Genomic DNA, 19,849 nt, shown 5'->3' on the forward strand with positions numbered 1-19,849 from the left:
GGGAGTATTATCTGTTACATAAGGGTGAGTTGTTGTACAGTTGTAGGGAGTATTATCTGTTACATAAGGGTGAGTTGTTGTACAGTTGTAGGGAGTATTATCTGTTACATAAGGGTGAGTTGTTGTACAGTTGTAGGGAGTATTATCTGTTACATAAGGGTGAGTTGTTGTACAGTTGTAGGGAGTATTATCTGTTACATAAGGGTGAGTTGTTGTACAGTTGTAGGGAGTATTATCTGTTACATACGGGTGAGTTGTTGTACAGTTTGTAGGGAGTATTATCTGTTACATAAGGGTGAGTTGTTGTACAGTTGTAGGGAGTATTATCTGTTACATAAGGGTGAGTTGTTGTACAGTTGTAGGGAGTATTATCTGTTACATAAGGGTGAGTTGTTGTACAGTTGTAGGGAGTATTATCTGTTACATAAGGGTGAGTTGTTGTACAGTTGTAGGGAGTATTATCTGTTACATAAGGTGAGTTGTTGTACAGTTGTAGGGAGTATTATCTGTTACATAAGGGTGAGTTGTTGTACAGTTGTAGGGAGTATTATCTGTTACATAAGGGTGAGTTTGTTGTACAGTTGTAGGGAGTATTATCTGTTACATAAGGGTGAGTTGTTGTACAGTTGTAGGGATAAGAGTCTTAAACCTGGATGACAATTTTGCACTTTTTATCAACCAAGCACTTATAATCTCGCTGTATCTTGCGCGCAGACACGTTCCAAAAAGCTGATTTAGACATGTCTGCAGGCGAGACACCCCAATCATCTTTTCACTTCCAAAAATCTCTCTCTTCGCGCGATAAATGCGCACCTCCCCAAAATTACACCCTCCAAATTGTACAACGTATTTACAAATGCGCTATGGTGGGGCATCAGATAAAAAGAAAGTAGTTCCTGGCTACGTGCGCTGAATACAGACGAGCCTAGCATATGTAGCTGCCCTCAGTGTTACCTTCATATTACAAAGCTCTATCTATAGCGACGTAGCTTTGATGCTTATCGTCGCGTGCCCCCCAGCTAGCAGAAATAACAGCGATAAGTATTAGCGGTTTGATAAGTGTTGCTCCTATATTAAAGCTATCCTTCAAACAGACATCCATGCAGTTACTTTGAGGTTAATAGGCTCGGGCTGCGTCCAAAAGCACGGAGGAGGGAGCGAGGACCGTGGAGTGTCCTTATCTTGCCCCCTAGGCCACTCTCTTACATCCTCCTTCCTAACTGAGGCTTTGTAGTTACTGACATTGACGTGTTTTGTCTTAGTTTTGTGTGTAGAGTAGGGATGTAACAATAACTGAAATATCGTGATATTGTATCGTCAAAGTTGTCGCAATAGTATCGTGGACCATCACAATATATCAAATTAAAATCTCTTTGCTTAAATTCAATCAATCAATCAATCAAACTTTATTTATAAAGCGCTTTTCATACAAAAATATAACACAAAGTGCTTTATTATGATTAAAAACCATTCCACATTTCCAATCGATCCTGAAATTCACAGGGAGCCAATGCAGTGATTTTAAAACCAGTGTAATGTGGTCCCGGCCTCTGTTCCTCGTCAGGACATGTGCTGCAGAATTTTGTAATAATTGCAAATCTGAAATACTCTTTTTGGGAAGACCAGAGAGCAGGGCGTTACAGTAGTCTATTCAACTGGTGATAAAAGCATACATCAGCGTCTCTGTGTTGGCCCGAGAGAGAATGGGGCGGTCTCTGGTTATGTTTTTTAGGTGATAAAACCAATTTTTGTAATGTTCTTAAGTAAGAGTTATTGTGCAACAATAGCTAAAAAAAAGACAGAGGGAACTACATAGACCATGATCCTTTGCAGTGTAGACTACATGAAGAAATAACAGTTCTAAACACTTTTAAGTCTTAATTATTTGGATTAAGTCTTGTCAAGGCATTTTAAGAGGAAAAAGTTGCATATTAACAGTATCGTTAGCCTCCACAAAATATCTCAATAAATATTGTACCGAGAGAATTGGATTGCTACATCCCTAATTGTGAGCCTCCCCACCATATCATGACCTTTCCCACGATATCGCAATAAATATCGTACCGTGAGGTTCATACCGGGAAGATATTGTATCGTGAGACTTGGATATCGTTACACCACTAGCGTATAGTTTACCTTGGTATGAGAGAATGACTGGACAACACAATAGTTCAAGTATTACTATTAAAGAAGAACTATTTTGCTTGTGTCTGCTGTATTGTTATAACCTATGACATCCGTGGATCATCATGTTATAATCTGGACATTTTAAATCGTAATATTCATCTTAAAACAAGAAAAAACAAGAAAAAAGTAAAAATAAAATAAGACAATTAACTCTTTTTGTCTCACAATAAGGAGATTTCAGACCGTAGTGAGTTTCTTAAGTGTAATAATGAGCAGAGGTGGTGCTACCATTAGGCAAAAGTAGGCAGCCGCTTGGGGCCCCTGAACCTGGAGGGGCCCCCAGACAATAGTCCTTGCCATTACCACTAATGGCTGAGGCCTCAGAGCAATTTCCCTCATTATGACATAAAATGAGAGTAGTTTACTTAAAAAAAATAAATAAATAAATAATAGTAAAAATCTAAATGGTATCTGATTGCTAAATCTATTTTAACTGTCAAAGCATCCCCCCCTTTCACGTTAGAATGGACATATCATAGCATAATTATAATCATATGTAATGGATGTAAACAAAAATGTAATTGTACTAGCAAAAAATATAAAACTACTTTCAGCTCTGGTCATCTAGTAGGCGACCGAACTAATAAGACAAGTTTCCAATCCACCATAAAATAAAAAATAAATAAATAATAAAGATGTGCGTGTCTCAAAAACCATGGGAAAAAACAGACAGAAACAAAACAAAACAAAATAAAACAGTGCATTATAGTGAGGGCCCCATACTCAAGTTCCCCTAGGGCCCCCGAATTGTTAACTCCGCCACTGATAACGAGCAGGATGTAGAATAAAGTTGGTCTTATATAAAAGAGTTTCAAAAGTGCTGTGTGTGGTTTAATTCAATACTTGCTCGACGTCCAAAAAAGTGTATTTTTTTCCAACAATATTCTGTGAAATGTTTTGGAGATGGGCCACAGGATGTTTTAAAATTCTGATCGATTTGTCCAGTCTCACTCTCCGAGCCTTTCAGTCTGGCTCAGTATATTTGCAGTACGACCTGTCAATCATCCAGCTTTAGCAAAAAAAAAAAGGGAGAAAAAGGTACTACAAATGTGCGCTTATTTCAACTAAAATATCTTATTCTGTAATGATTTGACACCGATGTTTGTTTTCCACATTTGGATGAAGTTATTGTCTCAGATCAGGAGCAGGAGCCACGATTATGTTTACTGATATTGTCCTATAGTATTTTCATAGGAAGTATCAAATAGGAAAATCCACAATTAAACAGTACTATTTTTATTAGTGCCAAGATCAGTTAGCAGAAGTTTGTCAATATAGTTACGCAAAATTCGTTTTCCCCATACAGATATATTGTATAAGCAGCTCTTAAAGCCGCAACACACTACAGGATTTTTCGGTCAATTTTTAAACGTTTAACAAAAAACACGAGGAGAATTTTATGAGACTTAAAATCTCCGATCACAAAGACTGCAGCGGGATGTGTCTGCAAACCACAGGATATAAAGTTGTCTGGTGTTTTCTGTTTACAGTAAAACCACTCGCTATCAGACTCTTAAGTGTTCAAAAGATCAGAGCTCTGCACTTTTAGTTTAGATACAAGACAAATCTGTGTTATTATTATTTGTGAAATGTGGTGCAATACTTCAGATACATGATTTTTAAAGCATAAAAGATTGATCAAGTCCACAGGAAGTAGTCTCACATCACTAATCTGCAGCTTCACCTCGATATGTGCGCTGTGTGGACGTAAACCAGGGGTGCCCAATATGTCAATTGAGATCTACCAGTCGATTGCCAAGGTCGTGTGGGTAGATCGCCGTGTCTCGTCTCGGACTCGTGTTTGAACTTGGTCTTGTCTCTCACTCCAGGTCTGACACTCAACAAGTGCGATCATATTTCATTACGGCCGCTGCTGTTGGTAATAAACTTGTAGTTGTCTCAGTGCAGCCTGTGCGCTCATTTGAAACCCGCGGAGACTCCACGGCACATCACAAACACACACGCTCCCTATGAACGGCTTGTCTGCGACAGCGTGTGCCCTCGTGTACCAGCGTGCATCACAGGGCAGGTTCAACTTCCTAAACATCCTACCTGTTCATCTGCCTCACGTCAGCAGGCCGCCCCTCGCCTTTTCACGCTCTCGCTCCTTCCTGCGTACAGCGAACACAAGCCCCTCCCACAGTGCGCGTTGATTAGAAGAGCAAGACCAAACGTGAAGCAAAAAAGAGTCTAAATTTGTGTTACAGTGTTGGAACAAAGCAGGTCTAAAGCATAGAGCAGATCTACAGAACAGACCTACTGCCACATTTGGCTGAAGTTTGTCTAACAAAAGTGCACAAATGCATCTATGTTTGTCACGATGTGCGTTTGGTTTGGTAAACGTGCAGAGGCTGGTAAATATCACTGCAAAACCAGAAAAGAATGTAACTCCTGTTTTTAAAAACAGGTTTAAAAATCTTACCTACTTCCTTCACTTTTTTCACAGTTTTGTGTAAAGTGCCAGAGGAAGTTCTCTTAAAGAAGAGGTTCTCAAACTGTGGGGGAGTCTCCAAAAAAGGGGCACAGAGTGTTTCAGTGCAGTTTGCTTGGCTTTGTATTAGGTAGATCATTTTGACTTGGTCATTTTGTAAGTAGCTTGCATGCTGAAAAAGTGTGAGCACCCCTGACGTAAACACACACCTGAGGAACTACTCTGGCCTTTTTACTTTTAAAGAACGCCTCATACTGGAGTAAATGTGCGGTTTTGTGGACTGAGTGTCATTATTTGCAGAAGACAAACTCTGTGGATAATATGGATGAGATCCTGCAGTTTAAATTTATATCTTTTTGAGAGGTGAGTGATAGTCATTTTCATTTTTTCATTTTATTTATTTGTTTGAGCCAAGTGCAACAAAAACAGGGATATGTACATGAACATATTTGGGACCTGGTGCTCAGAAGGAGTAGGATGAAGATTAAAAACTTAGTGTCCTACCCCAGTGTCTTCTCATTATTTTTGCTATGTCCTGAGTTTGTACCTTGTGCCCCAGACGCTTTATTTTATTGGCTGTTACTGTAGAGTTGCTGATGTTTAGTGGTTCAATCTGACAGTGCAGCTCAAGGTCACACTGACACCACACACACGAGGAGCACAGCGGCTTTAAAATCACACACGAAGACACAAAGTTGGGTCACACTTCTCCAAACTAGGGGAGAAGCAAATCACAGCCAAAATCGGGCAAATTCTCCTGCAGTGTGCGACAGGATCAAAATGAGACCTCTGTGTGCTGTCTGTATCTGATTATAAAGCAGTTTTATTGTCTGCAAACCAGGAAGCTCTGGATGCCAGTAGTTTTTGGCATTAGTGTGACAGCAAAACTCTGCTCTAGCCTCTGAAAGTTGTGAAAACTGCTTATAAACTCAATACTGTGAATGGTAAGGATGCTCGGAAAGTATTCAGAAAGTTGGCTGAGGAGGAGGAGGAGGAGGAGTAGGAGGAATAGGAGGAGGAATAGGAGGAGGAATAGGAGGAGGAATAGGAGGAGGAGTAGGAACAGGAGGAAGAGGAGGAGGAGGAGGAATAGGAGGAGGAGGAAGAGGAGGAGGAGGAAGAGGAGGAGGAGGAGGAGAGAGGAAGAGGAGAGAGGAGGAGGAGGAGTAGGAGAGGAGGAGAAGAGAGGAGGAGTAGGAAGAGGAGAGAGGAAGAGGAGGAGGAGTAGGAAGAGGAGGAGGAGGAAGAGGAGGAGGAGTAGGAAGAGGAGGAAGTAGGAAGAGAGGAGGAGAGTAGGAAGAGGAGGAGGAGGAAGAGGAAGAGGAGGAGTAGGAAGAGAGGAGGAGAGGAGGAGAGGAGGAGGAGAGGAGGAATAGGAGGAGGAATAGGAGGGAGGAGGAATAGGAGGAGGAGGAGGAGTAGGAATAGGAGTAGGAGGAGTAGGAGTAGGAGGAGGAAGGAGGAGGAAGGAGGAGGAGGAGGAGGAATAGGAGGAGGAGGAATAGGAGGAGGAGGAGGAGGAGGAGGAGGAGGAGGAGAGGAGGAGGAGGAGGAGGAGGAGGAGGAGGAGAGAGGAGGAGGAGGAGGAGTAGGAGGAGGAGGAGGAGGAGGAGGAGGAGGAGGAGGAGTAGGAGGAGGAGGAGGAGGAGGAGTAGGAGGAGGAGGAGGAGTAGGAGGAGGAGGAGAGGAGGAGGAGGAGGAGGAGGAGGAGGAGGAGGAGGAGGAATAGGAGGAGGAGGAGGAGGAATAGGAGGAGGAATAGGAGGAGGAGGAGGAATAGGAGTACCAGTAGTACCAGTAGTACCAGTAGTACCAGTAGTACCAGTAGTACCAGTAGTACCACCAAAAAGGTTTAGGCTCATTACTCGTTTTTAAGCCTTTAAGGAAGTAGTTCCTGAAGTTGCTCATAAAATGAAGTTTGAAATCAACCTTACATAAAAGATTGATTTAAATGCATTGATTGAGATTAGTATTAAGCCTACAGACAGAATTATATATTGTTTAACATCAAAATCTAAGGAAGAAAGCATTCCATATTTTATTCCATATTTTATTAAATGATGACACTTTGAAATTATATCACATTTATGTCAGTTATTGTTTGGGGAGCTGTGTGATCTTTGCATCGATAGGGGATTCTTTGGGAAAATCTGCTTTAAGGGATTTACAATTTGTGTCTTAATGTCTTAAATTTTGAAATATTGAGCCCTGTTTTGTTGGATGAATCAGTATCAGCCCAAAAAGACAAATCCCCATGGACTCAGGTTAATGCTGTGTTTCCTCTAACGTTCCCCTGCTCGTGTGCTGCAGGTTCTGGCTCGCCGTGCAGGATCTGAAGAGGCAGCCCCAGCAGGACGTGGCCCAGAGAGCGCAGGACATCTGGGCTGAGTTTTTAGCCGAAGGGGCCCCCAGCTCCATCAACCTGGACTCCCACAGCTACGAACGCACCAGCCACAACCTGAAAGACCCCGGACGCTACAGCTACGAGGACGCGCAGGTACAAGGGCCAGAGCGGGGGTTCAGTGTTGTGTCCTGGCAGCAAAACCGTTTAAAAACTTCAGCTACTATTGACTGACTGGAGGTGCAACGTGAAACTTTTTGGTTGCTTGTTTTCTATGAATATGTCATTGCTCTACTTTACATTTATTCAATTACAGGTGGTTTTATAGCTCAAAAATACCTAGAAAAACAGGTATTCTCACTGTGAGCGGGGTTGCCATCTCTACAGATCTGACCTGCCACTTGGTCTGGTCTCCATGAAGATAAAAAGGTTTAATGCCGACCTGCTTGAAGTTGGCCCCCCATCAAATGCAAAAAAACTCAAACCTACACAAAAACTACGTCAATATGCTCCGTTTGAGCCGTTTTGTGCTGCAAAACGTTTTTGAGGTATTAACGATTCTTTTATAGGTCAAACTGGGGTCAGCCAGCCCCCAGGAAGCCTCCAAATGTTCTCAAACGGCCCAAACTGGTGTCGTTTGTTTGTGCCGTTTTGTGCTGCAAAAAGTTTTGTTTCTGTGATTATGGTTCTTAAGATATTGGCAGTTTTATTTTTGGCCGACGACGTCATCCAGCCTCTCAGAATGTTAAATAGCTTCAAAACAAGCAGAAAATTATACGAAACATTTGTATTTCGTTTGTGCTGTTTTGTGCTGTGACGGTTTTCATTTGTGCGAGAATATTTGTAAAATTATTATTATTTTTTACAGAAATCATATGATGTCGTTTCTGCCAAGCTGACGGCAGCGGCAAAACTATCGTAAAATGGACAGGTTACACGTCCATTGCTGCTTTGTTTGTTTGAGTCTTTAGCCTCCTTGTATTTGGTTCGCAGGCTTCACAGGCAGGATTTTTGTTGAGATTGGAGCCAGGACCGTCTGTAGCCGCGCTCGGACATTTCTTTGGTGATCATTTCAAAAAACACCCAGTTCCGATAAGACCCCTTCAACTTGGCCTGAATACAGCGATCCCCCCAAATATGAATAAACTCGTTAACCTCGCTTTCTCTCCACTGATTAGACTCCGAGCCTGACATGTAGGTGAGATGAATGTGACCTGGCCATTCAGACTGAAGTCACATGTCAAAAGATCAGATATGTATCAGTTTTAGGAGCACATATCCAAGTGGCCTGGGTCGCATTTGAAAAAATCAGATCTGTGTTGTTCAGACTGTTATTAAAAGATCAGATACAGGAGCATAGGGCCAAAAGAAAATCTGATTTGTGACCCAAACATTGTTTAAAATATTAGTTTGTTATAATAAAAATGGTGGATGAAGTATTCCATTTTGTTAAGTAAAAGTACAGATACAGAAGCAAAAGATTAATCAAATAAAAGTAAAAGTATCACATGAAAAATCTACTGAAGTAAAACTATTGAAGTACTCATTTAAAAAGGTACTTAAAGAGTAAAAAGTAGAAGTATCACATGAAAAATCTAAGTAAAATTATTAAAGTACCTGTTTAAAAATGTACTTACAGATTAGAAAAGTAGAAGTATTTTGCAGAGATTTTTCAGAGCATTTAAAGTGTATAAGGATTCAAATGATCTCTTAATTTTTTTTCGAGCTGTTTTTGTGTTTTTGTGCATTTTCTTTGCTCAAATTGGGACATTAACTCAAATGAAATGGTCTCAAAACATAAAAAAAAAAAAAAAAATTCTACTTTTCAGCCCAGATTTAAAATGCAGTGGAGTAGAAAGTAAAGATACATGCTCTCAAATGTAGTAAACGTAAAAGTAAAAGTGAAAAATAAAAAGTATCCACTGTAAAATGAACTTAAATAGCACAGATACAATATTTAAGTACAATTTTAGTGTATTTTTATTTTTGTACATTCCACCACTGGCTTCTGTAATGGCCCCTGCCCTCAACGTAATAAAAAAATCCTTCAAATCCCGCACCTGCCACTCTGTCTCCACCTACACATTTTACATAACATTATATCTGACCGTAATTGGGCTTCACAGTGAAAGTTCCATTTGACCTGCACTCGCTCCCCCATACCTCCGAGCGGGCGGCAGATTTCCACTTCTACTGGTGACAGAGCGGGGCCCGCCTGTCCCCTCCGCTCCACGCTCCACCACCGCCGGCTAATGGCCTAATATTACCCAGGGCTCACGGCTCCGAGCCCAGGCGGGGGACAGGTACAGAGGAGGGGGGGGGCAGGGAGCTTAAGAGCCCGCCTGTCCGTCAAATCCTCCACGGACCCGCAGAGGAGAGTCTAAATACGAATGTCGGCGTCGAAATGTCAGTTCGCGCGTGCAGGTTGGTCGTATTATTAACGTGTGACAGTTCTAAATTTAGAGATGTGACGATAAGTGAAATGTGGGGATAACGTGTAGTAATAATATCACAGGAAGACGCCGAGTATCTATAAAATCAGGGACATTGTTCGCGAAGACAAGACAAGGAGAGGTTATTTGTTGCACAATTCGTACACAAAGTAATTCAAAGTGCTTTACAGACTAAGAAAAACATTTAAAATCACAATTAAAACTAATCAAAATGTAAATAATCATCATAAAATTAAAAAGAGACAGAAATATTAAATGAGAGAGAAGAGTGCGGAGTGAAAACCTTTCATCATATGCAGCTAAACAGAACCGTTTTGAGCCTCTTTAGACCTGATTTAGACCTGGTTTAGACCTGATTTAGTTCTGTTTTAAGTCCTGGTTTAGTCCTGGTTTAGATGTGGTTTAGTCCTGGTTTAGACCTGACATGGACCTGATATAGACCTGATTCTATAGTCCTGGTTTAGACCTGGTTTAGAGTTTAGACCTGGTTTAGACCTGGTTTAGACCTGGTTTAGACCTGATATAGTCCTGGTTTAGTCCTGATATAGACCTGGTTTAGTCATGATTTAGACCTGGTTTAGTCCTGGTTTAGTCCTGGTTTAGACCTGGTTTAGACCTGATTTAGACCTGGTTTAGTTCTGTTTTAGTCCTGGTTTAGTCCTGGTTTAGACCTGGTTTAGACCTGATTTTAGACCTGGTTTAGTTCTGTTTAGACCTGGTTTAGTCCTGGTTTAGACGTGGTTTAGTCCTGGTTTAGACCTGGTTTAGACCTGACATGGACCTGATATAGACCTGATTCTATAGTCGTGGTTTAGACCTGGTTTAGACCTGGTTTAGACCTAGTGTAGACGTGGTTCAGTTCTGGTTTAGTCCTCCTGGTTTAGACCTGGTTTAGACCTGGTTCAGTCCTGGTTTAGTCCTGGTTCAGTCCTGGTTCAGTCCTGGTATAGTCCTGGTTTAGACCTGGTTTAGACCTGGTTTAGACCTGATATTAGTCCTGGTTTTAGGCCTGGTTTAGACCTGGTTTAGACCTGGTTTAGACCTGGTTTAGACCTGGTTTAGTCCTGCTTCAGACCTGTTTTAGACTTGATATAGTCCTGGTTTAGTCCTGGTTTAGTCCTGGTTTAGACCTGGTTTAGACCTGGTTTAGTCCTGGTTCTGTATGTGGTTCAAAAGTCTGGCATCTCCAGTTTTTATTATAGATTCTTGGTCAAAATTGGATGAAAAGGGAAATGGCTGTTATTTATTTATTTTTTTCTATTACTTATTTAAACACAAAATCAAAAACTGAAAAAACAAACAAACAAATTGCTAATGTTTTTTTTATTTTTTTATTTTGGAGACAAATAATGAAGAAAATTGTTGGTTTTATTTTCATGGATAAATCTCGTCTGTTTTAGACATTATACAGGCAAGAATCATGGAAACACAACGACTTGACTCTATCCAGTTGACAATTAATTCTCTGTCATAAAAAAACAAAAAACAACAAAAAAAACAAGTGGGCGGAGCCTGATGAGAACCACTTGGAAACAACTGAAAGAGACATTGTTTCTGTGTCATGGTGCAAAATCAGAGCATCAGAAACCAGGAGAACTAAACCCGAAATGAACAAGGACTGAACCATTAGAACTAAACCAGGTCTAAACCAGGTCTAAACTAGGTCTAAACTAGGTCTAAACCAGAACTGAACCAGGACTGAACCAGGGGAACTAAACCTAAGTGAACCAGGACTGAACCAGGACTGAACCAGGACCGAACCAGGTCTAAACTAGGTCTAAATCAGGACTAAACCAGGACTATAGGATCAGGACTATATCAGGTCTAAACCGGGTCCAAACCAGAAATTAAAAGTGGGCGTGGTTGAAATTAAAACTAAAACATGTTTGACATTCATGGTTTAAAATCAGTCCCGTCACATGTCCGTGAACCGGAAAGTGCATGGTTAGCATGCTAGTTGTTGATTAAAATAATGTAAGTCTGTCAAATCTGTTAGAACAGTGCAGTGTCTTTACAAAACGTCAAGAGAGCGTTTTATAAGTGCATTTCATTAGAAAAAAACAAAACAAAACACTGGTGGTGAGGAAGAGGAGGAGAGGCTGAGGAGGCTGCTGGTTTTGCTGTAGTGAAGATGAAGAGGAGGATTGCAGATTGTGATTGGTTGAGAGTGACAGTGAACAAAGTGCAGGTGTATTATTGTTCTTCTTCTCTGTGCCGTACATGTGTTTGATCATAAAAAGTCTCACGTACATCCTGGCCTTGTGCTGCTCCTCTCTGCAGGACCACATCTACCACCTGATGAAGAGTGACAGCTACAGCCGCTTCCTGCGCTCCAGCGTGTACCAGGACCTGCTGCTGGCCCGAAGGAAGGTCAGGCCCAGTGCATGATGGGACTGTTCTCTGACTGCATACTAATCAAAACATGCAGCGATGTTTGGGGACTAGTGTAGACGGCGTTTGTGTTTCCATTTTACAAGACTGGTGTTACTGAAAGTGAACTCTAACTACGTACACTACTGCTCACAAGTTTTAGAACAACAGTTTTTCCAATTTGTTTACTGTTGATCAAAACATATTCTAAACTTTTGATTGATGAAAGTGTCCACCTTTGTCAGATATAACAGCTAAACACACTCGTGACTTGTTGTTTTTACAATAGAAATCAAATATTCTTCAGAAAGTTCTTCCCAAGTCTGTTGCAGAAGTTTCCATAAATGTGTGGTTGGTTTGGTTCAATATAAAACCAAAAATAAGAAAATGAAAAAACAACTGTTTTCTTCATTATTTGTCTCCAAAGCCAAAATGAAAGAACGAACAGCAATTTCGTTTTTTCAGTTTTTGATTTTGTGTTTAAATGAAGAATGGAAAAAATGGATAACTGCCTGTTTCCCGTTTATGTGACTTTCGTGACTGCGATGTCGGACTTTTGCACCGCATACGGACTGAACCAGGACTGATAAAGGTCCGGGACCAGACCGGGACTCGAGCCTTGACTCCGAGCCTTGACCGAGCCTTGACTCGAGCCTGACTCCGAGCCTGGACTCCGAGCCTGGACTCCGAGCCTGGACTCCGAGCCTGGACTCCGAGCCTGGACTCCGAGCCTGGACTCCGAGCCTGGACGCCGAGCCTGGACGCCGAGCCTGGACGCCGAGCCTGGACTCTGAGCCTTTGTGGGGTCCGAGCCTCAGCTTCGAGCTCCAGCCCTGCCGTGGGTCTGGTCCCAGCCTGGTCTTGGTCTCAGTGTCGATCTCAGTCCCGCTCTGATCCCGGTCTCAGTCCCGCTCTGGTCCCGGTCTCAGTCCCGGTCTGGTCCCGGTGTGGTCCTGGACCTGGGTCAGTCCCGGTTCAGTCCGTATGCGGTGCAGAAGTCCGGCATCACAGTCACGGAAGTCACGTAAACGGCCATTATCCGATTTTCTATTCTTCATTTAAACACAAAATCAAAAACTGAAAAAAACAAATCATTATCTGTTTTTTTCATTTTGGTTTTGGAGACAAATAATGAAGAAACTGTTGTTTTTTCATTTTCTTATTTTTGGTTTTATATTGAAAACGAATGAACGAATGACACACAGATTTGAATACATAAGTGAATGTGTTCTGTCTGTAGTTGATAATGTTGTGATGTGTGTTTTGTTTCCAGCCTGAAACAGACCAGGGCAGACGTACTTCTCTGGAGAAGTTCACTCGCAGCGTGGTAAGTCTCAAGCGTTATTACTGTCTCTCTCTCTATATATACTGTACTTATATATTTAAATAATTTCCCTTGTGGATCAATAAAGTTTGTCTAAGTTGAAGTCGAAGTCTATCCTCTCAAACAGATCAATTAACACGATACATTTAGTACAGTTGGTAAAGTGCTCCTTTCCTCATCCGAAGCTCAGCAGTTTGGTTGAAGCTGCCACAAATGAATACTGTTGTTGTGTCCTTGGGCAAGACACAACACTTCGCCACGGTCTGTTTGCGTGCACTGGTGTGTGAATGTGTGAATACTTCTTTGATATAAAACACTTTGAGAGCCTTGAAAGTGGAAAAGTGCTGCTTAAATGTGACGATTTACTGTTTAGTTTAATTTGAGTAGAAGTTGTTGTTCCTCTTCAAACTGTGAGTAAGTTTACACGTGACAAAAGCTTTCTGTTGACAAAATGAAATGATTTGTGACGTTTCTGTTTCTAGCACCGCGCTCTCCTTGAGATAAAATTAACGTTTGCTTTTTTATGTGATTTATCCTTATTACGTTAACTTCAATTTATATACAGCTCTTAAAGGGCTAAACACTGAACACCAAAATCACTTTTTTCTGCTGATTATCTAAATGAGACTAACATAGAAGTGTATCTCTATCCCTGGCCTTAGTTTGGCATTTATTGCATAGTTAAAAACTTAAAAATCTGACATTTGGGTCAAAGTCGTGTCTGCAGCGGCCTCTTTACGATCAACTATGGCCTGACATTTGAATTTTCGGGTTGAACCAACGATCGAAATTGAGTAACCCTGCGTTCAATTATCTTTGAACTCCCACTTGGACCTCGGATTTAACGTCACGTCTGAGCTTGAAGCATGTTATTATGTTCCGAGTGTCGGACGACGTAAATTATGATGATCACTATTCCCTCATCTTATGAAAACGCTGCCATTTTAATTAATTTTATTTTTGAAATTTGCACTTCATTTTATGTTATGATTTCTCTTCCGTTACAACCTTAGGGACGTTAACGCTCGTTAAATCAAGTATTGGCCTCACCACAACACGACTATCAAACCCACAGACAGTGATATGGATTAGAGTAATACGATAATGACTGAAATTGTCATTTAAACCACCAAAGTGTCCAAACACAATGAAAACACTTCATATTTCCACGTCACAGTGGGTGTAACCGTCTTGGATTCTGACTTGGAATCCTTGCTCGGTCTACTTTTTCAGCCTGAGGTCCGAGTCACGCAGGATAAGGGGCTTGTCACGAGTGTCACTAGGCCACTTCTTCAGAAAACCGATTCAGCAGGAACACAGGGTCAGATGCAGGTTATTGGCATTGGCATCTACGGGCGGTACGTGAGGAGCCCCTCTCAGCGCCGCCCCGACCTGGCACCACTGGTCACCGCAATGTCCCACCGTGTCTGGAGAAACCGTGTGATCAAAGCACAAATGAGTGCACCGGTCTGCGCCGTGTTGGATTGTTGGCTGTCAATTGGCTGTGAGCCTGCCCCACACCCGCTCCCCTCAAACCGCCAGGCACTCTGGAAGATTTTTCAGATTTTGCGTAGAGGTGGAGTAGCCCTGCGTTCGATTATCCTTCCGAATCAGTTTTCCGAGGAAGTTGCCTCTGACTCGCGCAAACTCGGTGGCGGAAAAAGTAGACTGAGCAAGGATTCCGAGTCAGAATAAAATACGGTTACACCCACTGTGACGTGTAAATATGAAGTGTTTTCATTGTATTTGGACACTTTGGTGGTTTAAATGATCATTTCAGTCACTCGTATCACTGCAAGTGCCTCACCACACCCGTATGACTGCCTATAGGTTTGGTAGTCTGTGTTGTGGTGAGGCCAATATTGAACAAATACTTGATTTAACAGGCTTTAACATCCCTACGGTTCTAACAGAAGAGAAATCATAACATAAAATGAAGTGCAAATTTCAAATATTAAAATGGCAGCGTTTTCATAAGATGAGGGATAATAATATAAGCTTGGATAATATAAATATTATTATTATTATACAAGTTTTCATCATTTCCACACTGACACAGAACTCCAACGCACTGGGTTCATGTGATTAGAAGAGATGAGGCGCCAAATTCAAGATGATTTCAAACAACACATACGTCTGCTGTCTTTATTTTTCTGCTGATCACGTTTACTTCAGTCGGTCGGCGAGCCCAGTGTTGGGAACTACACCGGAAGTTGTCATCGCATGTTTCCAAACGTCTTCCTGGTTTGTGACATAAGTGTGACTAGAGCTCATTTTGAAATGGTGAATAAATCCGTGTGTCATTCGTTCATTCGTTTTTCAATATAAAACCGTATATTGAAAAACATAAACGTGACTTCCGTGACTGCAATGCCGGACTTTTGCACCGCATACGGACTGAAGCGGGACTGATCCAGAGCGGGACCAGAGCGGGACCAGAGCGGGACCGAGGACCCGAGGGACCGAGCGGACCCGAGCGGGACCCGAGGACCCGAGGACCCGAGCTTTGACTCCGAGAGCGGGACCAGGACGGACTCCGAGCTTTGACTCCGAGCCTTCGTGGGGTTCGAGCCTCAGCTTCGAGCTCCAGCCCTGCCGTGGGTCTGGTCCCAGCCTGGTCTGTACCACTGTGGACCCACTGTGCCGTGTAAATATGAAGTGTTTTCATTGTGTTTGGACACTTCGGTGGTTTAAATGACAATTTCAGTCACTCGTATCACTGCAGTACTTCACCGCGTCCGTATCACTGCCTGTGGGTTTGGTAGTTGCTGTTGTGGTGAGGCCAATACTCGATTTCACGGGCGTGTCCCTAAAGTTCTAACAGCAGAGAAATCATAACATAAAATGAAGTGCAAATTTCAAATATTAAAGTGGCAGCGTTTTCATAAGACGAGGGATAATAATACACTTCAAGCTCAGATGTGACGTCAAATCCGAGGTCCAGGTGGGAGTTGGAAGATAATCAAACGCAGAGTAAAGCTTCGGGAGGTTGTTTAATGACTCTTTAAGTCTAGATTACTTGACTAGAAGTTTCGACAAATATATTTTTACTATTACCTGAGTGATTTCTCGAACCGTGACCACCTCTGCTTATGAGAGAAAATCAATATTCTAAAATTATGCAGATATTCATTGGAGACTGTGATTAAATTAACATTCAGTAATAAGCAGTTTGGAAAATCCTCCGTCCAAATGTAGAATCTCAGCCTCACGTTATATCGATGTTTTTACAGAAGAGTCTTTAAACTCCAGTCTCATTCTAGCACCAGTGTGTTTTGACAGTTTTTTTCTCCTGTACTTATGAGAGTCTTGTTGTGCTGTTGAGCCTAACCCCTCTGGGACATGTTCTGATATTGGCTGACAGCAGGTACAAGCTGTTCACCGCTCTGATCATTATTTCAGCTGTCAACAAGCGCACCAGAAAATCACCGAGCACTGAAGTCAGGCTCAAAACACTGCTTTGGTTTACGATATAATTGTCTTAAAACATGTGTCTGATTTTCAAAGACCATTTTTTAATTGAGTAAAAGGGACTGGGACTGAATCACAGCTAAATCTGACTCAACCACGACAAATTTGGTGAGGACTTTAGGAGGACTTAAAGGGAACATATTACTCCTTTTTTTTGTTTTTTTTCTGTGTTATAATGTTGTTTCCTCATCACCAACATCACAAATCTGGAGTTGTGTTTTGTTTCATTCACACACGTTTAACTTTCTCACTTTGAATTTCTTAACTCTGACAAAATGTGTTTATGTGAATAATTTTTAATCTGAATCTTCCATCCATTTTCTTCCGCTTATCCTGGGAATCTGAATCTTAGTTGATGAAATTTAACTTATACATTTTCAGTGTTACCTTTTAAATATTCAGCGCATTTGTGTTCAAGATCTCAAATTCAGAGTGTAACATTTGCAGCGAAAAAATACACAACAAAGATCCAAGGTTAAGTTCTTAGGTTCTTTTTGAAGACAATACAGTAAAGTGTATTTTTTATCTTGTTGACGTGTTTCGCCTGCTGCATCTTCAGAAGAACACACTTTACCGTATTGACTTTAAAAAGAAGCCAAGACGTTAAAGTACAGAAGAAGACAAAATGAACGTCTCTGGCTTAATGATCCAAGATGCCAAGGCAAAAGCGATCGATCCTGAGTGAGTCGATCTTAACTTGGTAACAAACAGGAAATGCAGTTGGGAACCTACATTGATTAGTCTGAATTAACCTCATCAAAACCTCATCTCTTTGATTTCTTAACTGTAAACTGTTGCGAGGCCAGAAGGAAAGAGCCTCTGTCCTCACGGTCGATTGCTTTTGCATTTTTTTCACATTTTTTCAAATGTCACTCTGAATTTGGAAGATTTAAAAGGTCCATCCATTTTCTTCAGCTGATCTGGGGCTGGGTCGGGGGGGCAGCAGTCTAAGCAGGGACTCCCAGACTTCCTCCAACTCCTCCAAGGGGACCCCCAGGTGTTCCCAGGCCAGCTGAGAGACATAGTCCCTCCAGTGTGTCCTGGGTTTTCCCTTGGGGGCTCAGAACACCTCCTGAGGGAGAAGCCCAACAGGCATCCGGAAAAGATGCCCGAGCCACCTCAGCCTCGACCTTTCAATGTGGAGGAGCAACGGTTCTACTCCGAGCTCCTCCTGTGTGACTGAGCTCCTCACCCTGTCTCTAAGGGAGCGCCCAGCCACCCTGCGGAGGAAACTCATTTCAACTGCTTGTATCTGTGCTCTCGTCCTTTTGGTCATTACCCAGAGCTCATGACAACAGGTGAGAGGAGGAACGTAGATTGACGGTAAATCCAGAGCTTTGCCTTTCAGCTCAGCTCCTCTTCACCATAATGGTCCGATACAGCGACCGCATCACTGCAGACGCTGCACCGATCCGCCTGTCAATCTCACGCTCCATCCTCCCCTCACTCAAGAACAAGACCCCGAGACACTTGGACTCCTCCACTTGAGGGAGGTGATTTATTTTTTTTTTAATCACCTTTTTCACTCCATTTGCCTTCACAAGAATAATTTGGAGGATTTCAGTGCTGTAATTGACCATATCTGCAAAAGGTAGGTGTCAAAACTTGAAAATGACGTGACATCACAAGGTGGAAAAGAGTATTTTCAGATTTAGATATTAGCAGACTAGTAATAAAAGGTTACTCATACATCTGCAAGTTTGTGGGTTTTTCTTTCTTTTTTTTTTTTACCAGTAGATGGCAGATATGAAACAAAATTATGCATTTGTGCCAGAAAAGTTGTGAATTGTACCTTAAACATTTTGATTTTCTTTTCTTTTTCAGGGCAAGTCTTTGACAGGGAAGCGGCTCACCGGTCTGATGCAGTCTTCTTGACAAGGCCCGGATTAGAACTCAAACATGAACTGTGTCGTACTGTCTGCTCACCACCACAAGGGGGCGACTGCAAACACCCGGGAGTGGCTAAGGAACGACGCTGGATTATATGGGACAATAGACTGGACCCAAACGCCACATCGAAAAAAAAATATCCACACGATGAGACCTGACAGCATGCAATAAGTCACTAGATCCACCACCAGGGCGGCGCTGTCACTCCAGAGCTGATGATGACTATAAAAATGAAGTATTGTTAGGATTTCTACTACGTAAGTCTGTTCACTGCCGGGCTCCTGTCTCCTGTGTTGGAAATGTGAACAGGTTTATCAGTCTATTTCAGCTCTGCACCAGGGTCCCCAACCCCTAGTCCACGGACCAGCACCGGGCCATGGGTCATTTGGTACTGGGCCATGAAAGCACGAACCCCCCCACACGCCGCAAGGACCGTGCCTCACGGGCCGTGTCTCTAAACCAGAACTAAAACCAGGACTAAACCAGAATTAAATCAGAATTTAACCAGGACTAAACCAGGACTAAACCAGGACTAAACCAGGACTAAACCAGGACTAAACCAGGACTAAACCAGGACTAAACCAAGTCTAAAACCAGGACCAGGCCCCCCCTCCCCCGCAGTGTTGGGAAGGTTACTTTTAAAATGTAATCCCCTACAGATTACAGATTACATACCCCAAAATGTAGTTTGTGACAGAATCCATTAAATTACTTAAGGTGAGTAATGTAATCTGAATACTTTGCTTCTCTACAGCAAATCAAGTAATCCAAAGACGAGGAAATCTTCACATAAGATGTTTTATCTGCTAAAAGAAAATAAAAAGCCCAGACTTTACTGAACCAAATTAAAAATATTATTGATAGAAGAGGAGGAGACACGGTCCATGCAGCATGATTTAGTCCAGTTAAGTCCTGGTTTAGACCTGGTTTAGTCCTGGTTTAGACCTGGTTTAGACCTGGTTTAGTCCTGGTTTAGTCCTGGTTTAGTCCTGGTTTAGTCTTGGTTACCTGGTTTAGTCCTGGTTTAGTCCTGGTTTAGACCTGGTTTAGACCTGGTTTAGTCCTTTAGACCTGGTTTAGACCTGGTTTAGACCTGGTTTAGTCCTGGTTTAGTCCTGGTTTAGTCCTGGTTTAGACCTGGTTTAGTCCTGGTTTAGACCTGGTTTAGACCTGGTTTTAGACCTGGTTTAGACCTGGTTTAGACCTGGTTTTAGACCTGGTTTAGACCTGGTTTTAGTCCTGGTTTTAGACCTGGTTTAGTCCTGGTTTAGTCTTGGTTCAAACCTGGTTTAGACCTGGTTTAGTTTTGGTTTAGTCCTGGTTTAGTCCTGGTTCAGACCTGGTTTAGAACTGGTTTAGACCTGGTTTAGTCTTGGTTCAGA

The 19,849-nt window shown here is 42.1% G+C and overlaps 1 protein-coding gene across 3 annotated transcripts in view; it reads left to right on the forward strand.

Annotated features, from left to right (window-relative positions):
• LOC110173242 (regulator of G-protein signaling 6-like) overlaps positions 1-19,377 on the forward strand; it is a 178,399-nt gene extending 159,022 nt beyond the window's left edge. For all 3 annotated transcript variants that reach the window (XM_055149645.1, XM_055149646.1, XM_055149644.1), the window contains exons 15-18: positions 6,929-7,115; positions 11,693-11,782; positions 13,056-13,109; positions 18,402-19,377. In XM_055149645.1, coding sequence (XP_055005620.1) covers positions 6,929-7,115; positions 11,693-11,782; positions 13,056-13,109; positions 18,402-18,452 — 382 coding nt within the window. In that variant the 3' untranslated portion in view covers positions 18,453-19,377. The remainder of the gene's footprint in view (positions 1-6,928; positions 7,116-11,692; positions 11,783-13,055; positions 13,110-18,401) is intronic.
• The last annotated feature ends 472 nt before the right edge of the window (positions 19,378-19,849 follow it).

Source organism: Boleophthalmus pectinirostris, unplaced genomic scaffold, assembly GCF_026225935.1.
Source record: "Boleophthalmus pectinirostris isolate CB_2022bp ecotype Guang Dong unplaced genomic scaffold, ASM2622593v1 HiC_scaffold_13, whole genome shotgun sequence".
In the NCBI taxonomy this organism is placed as follows: Eukaryota; Metazoa; Chordata; class Actinopteri; order Gobiiformes; family Gobiidae; genus Boleophthalmus; species Boleophthalmus pectinirostris.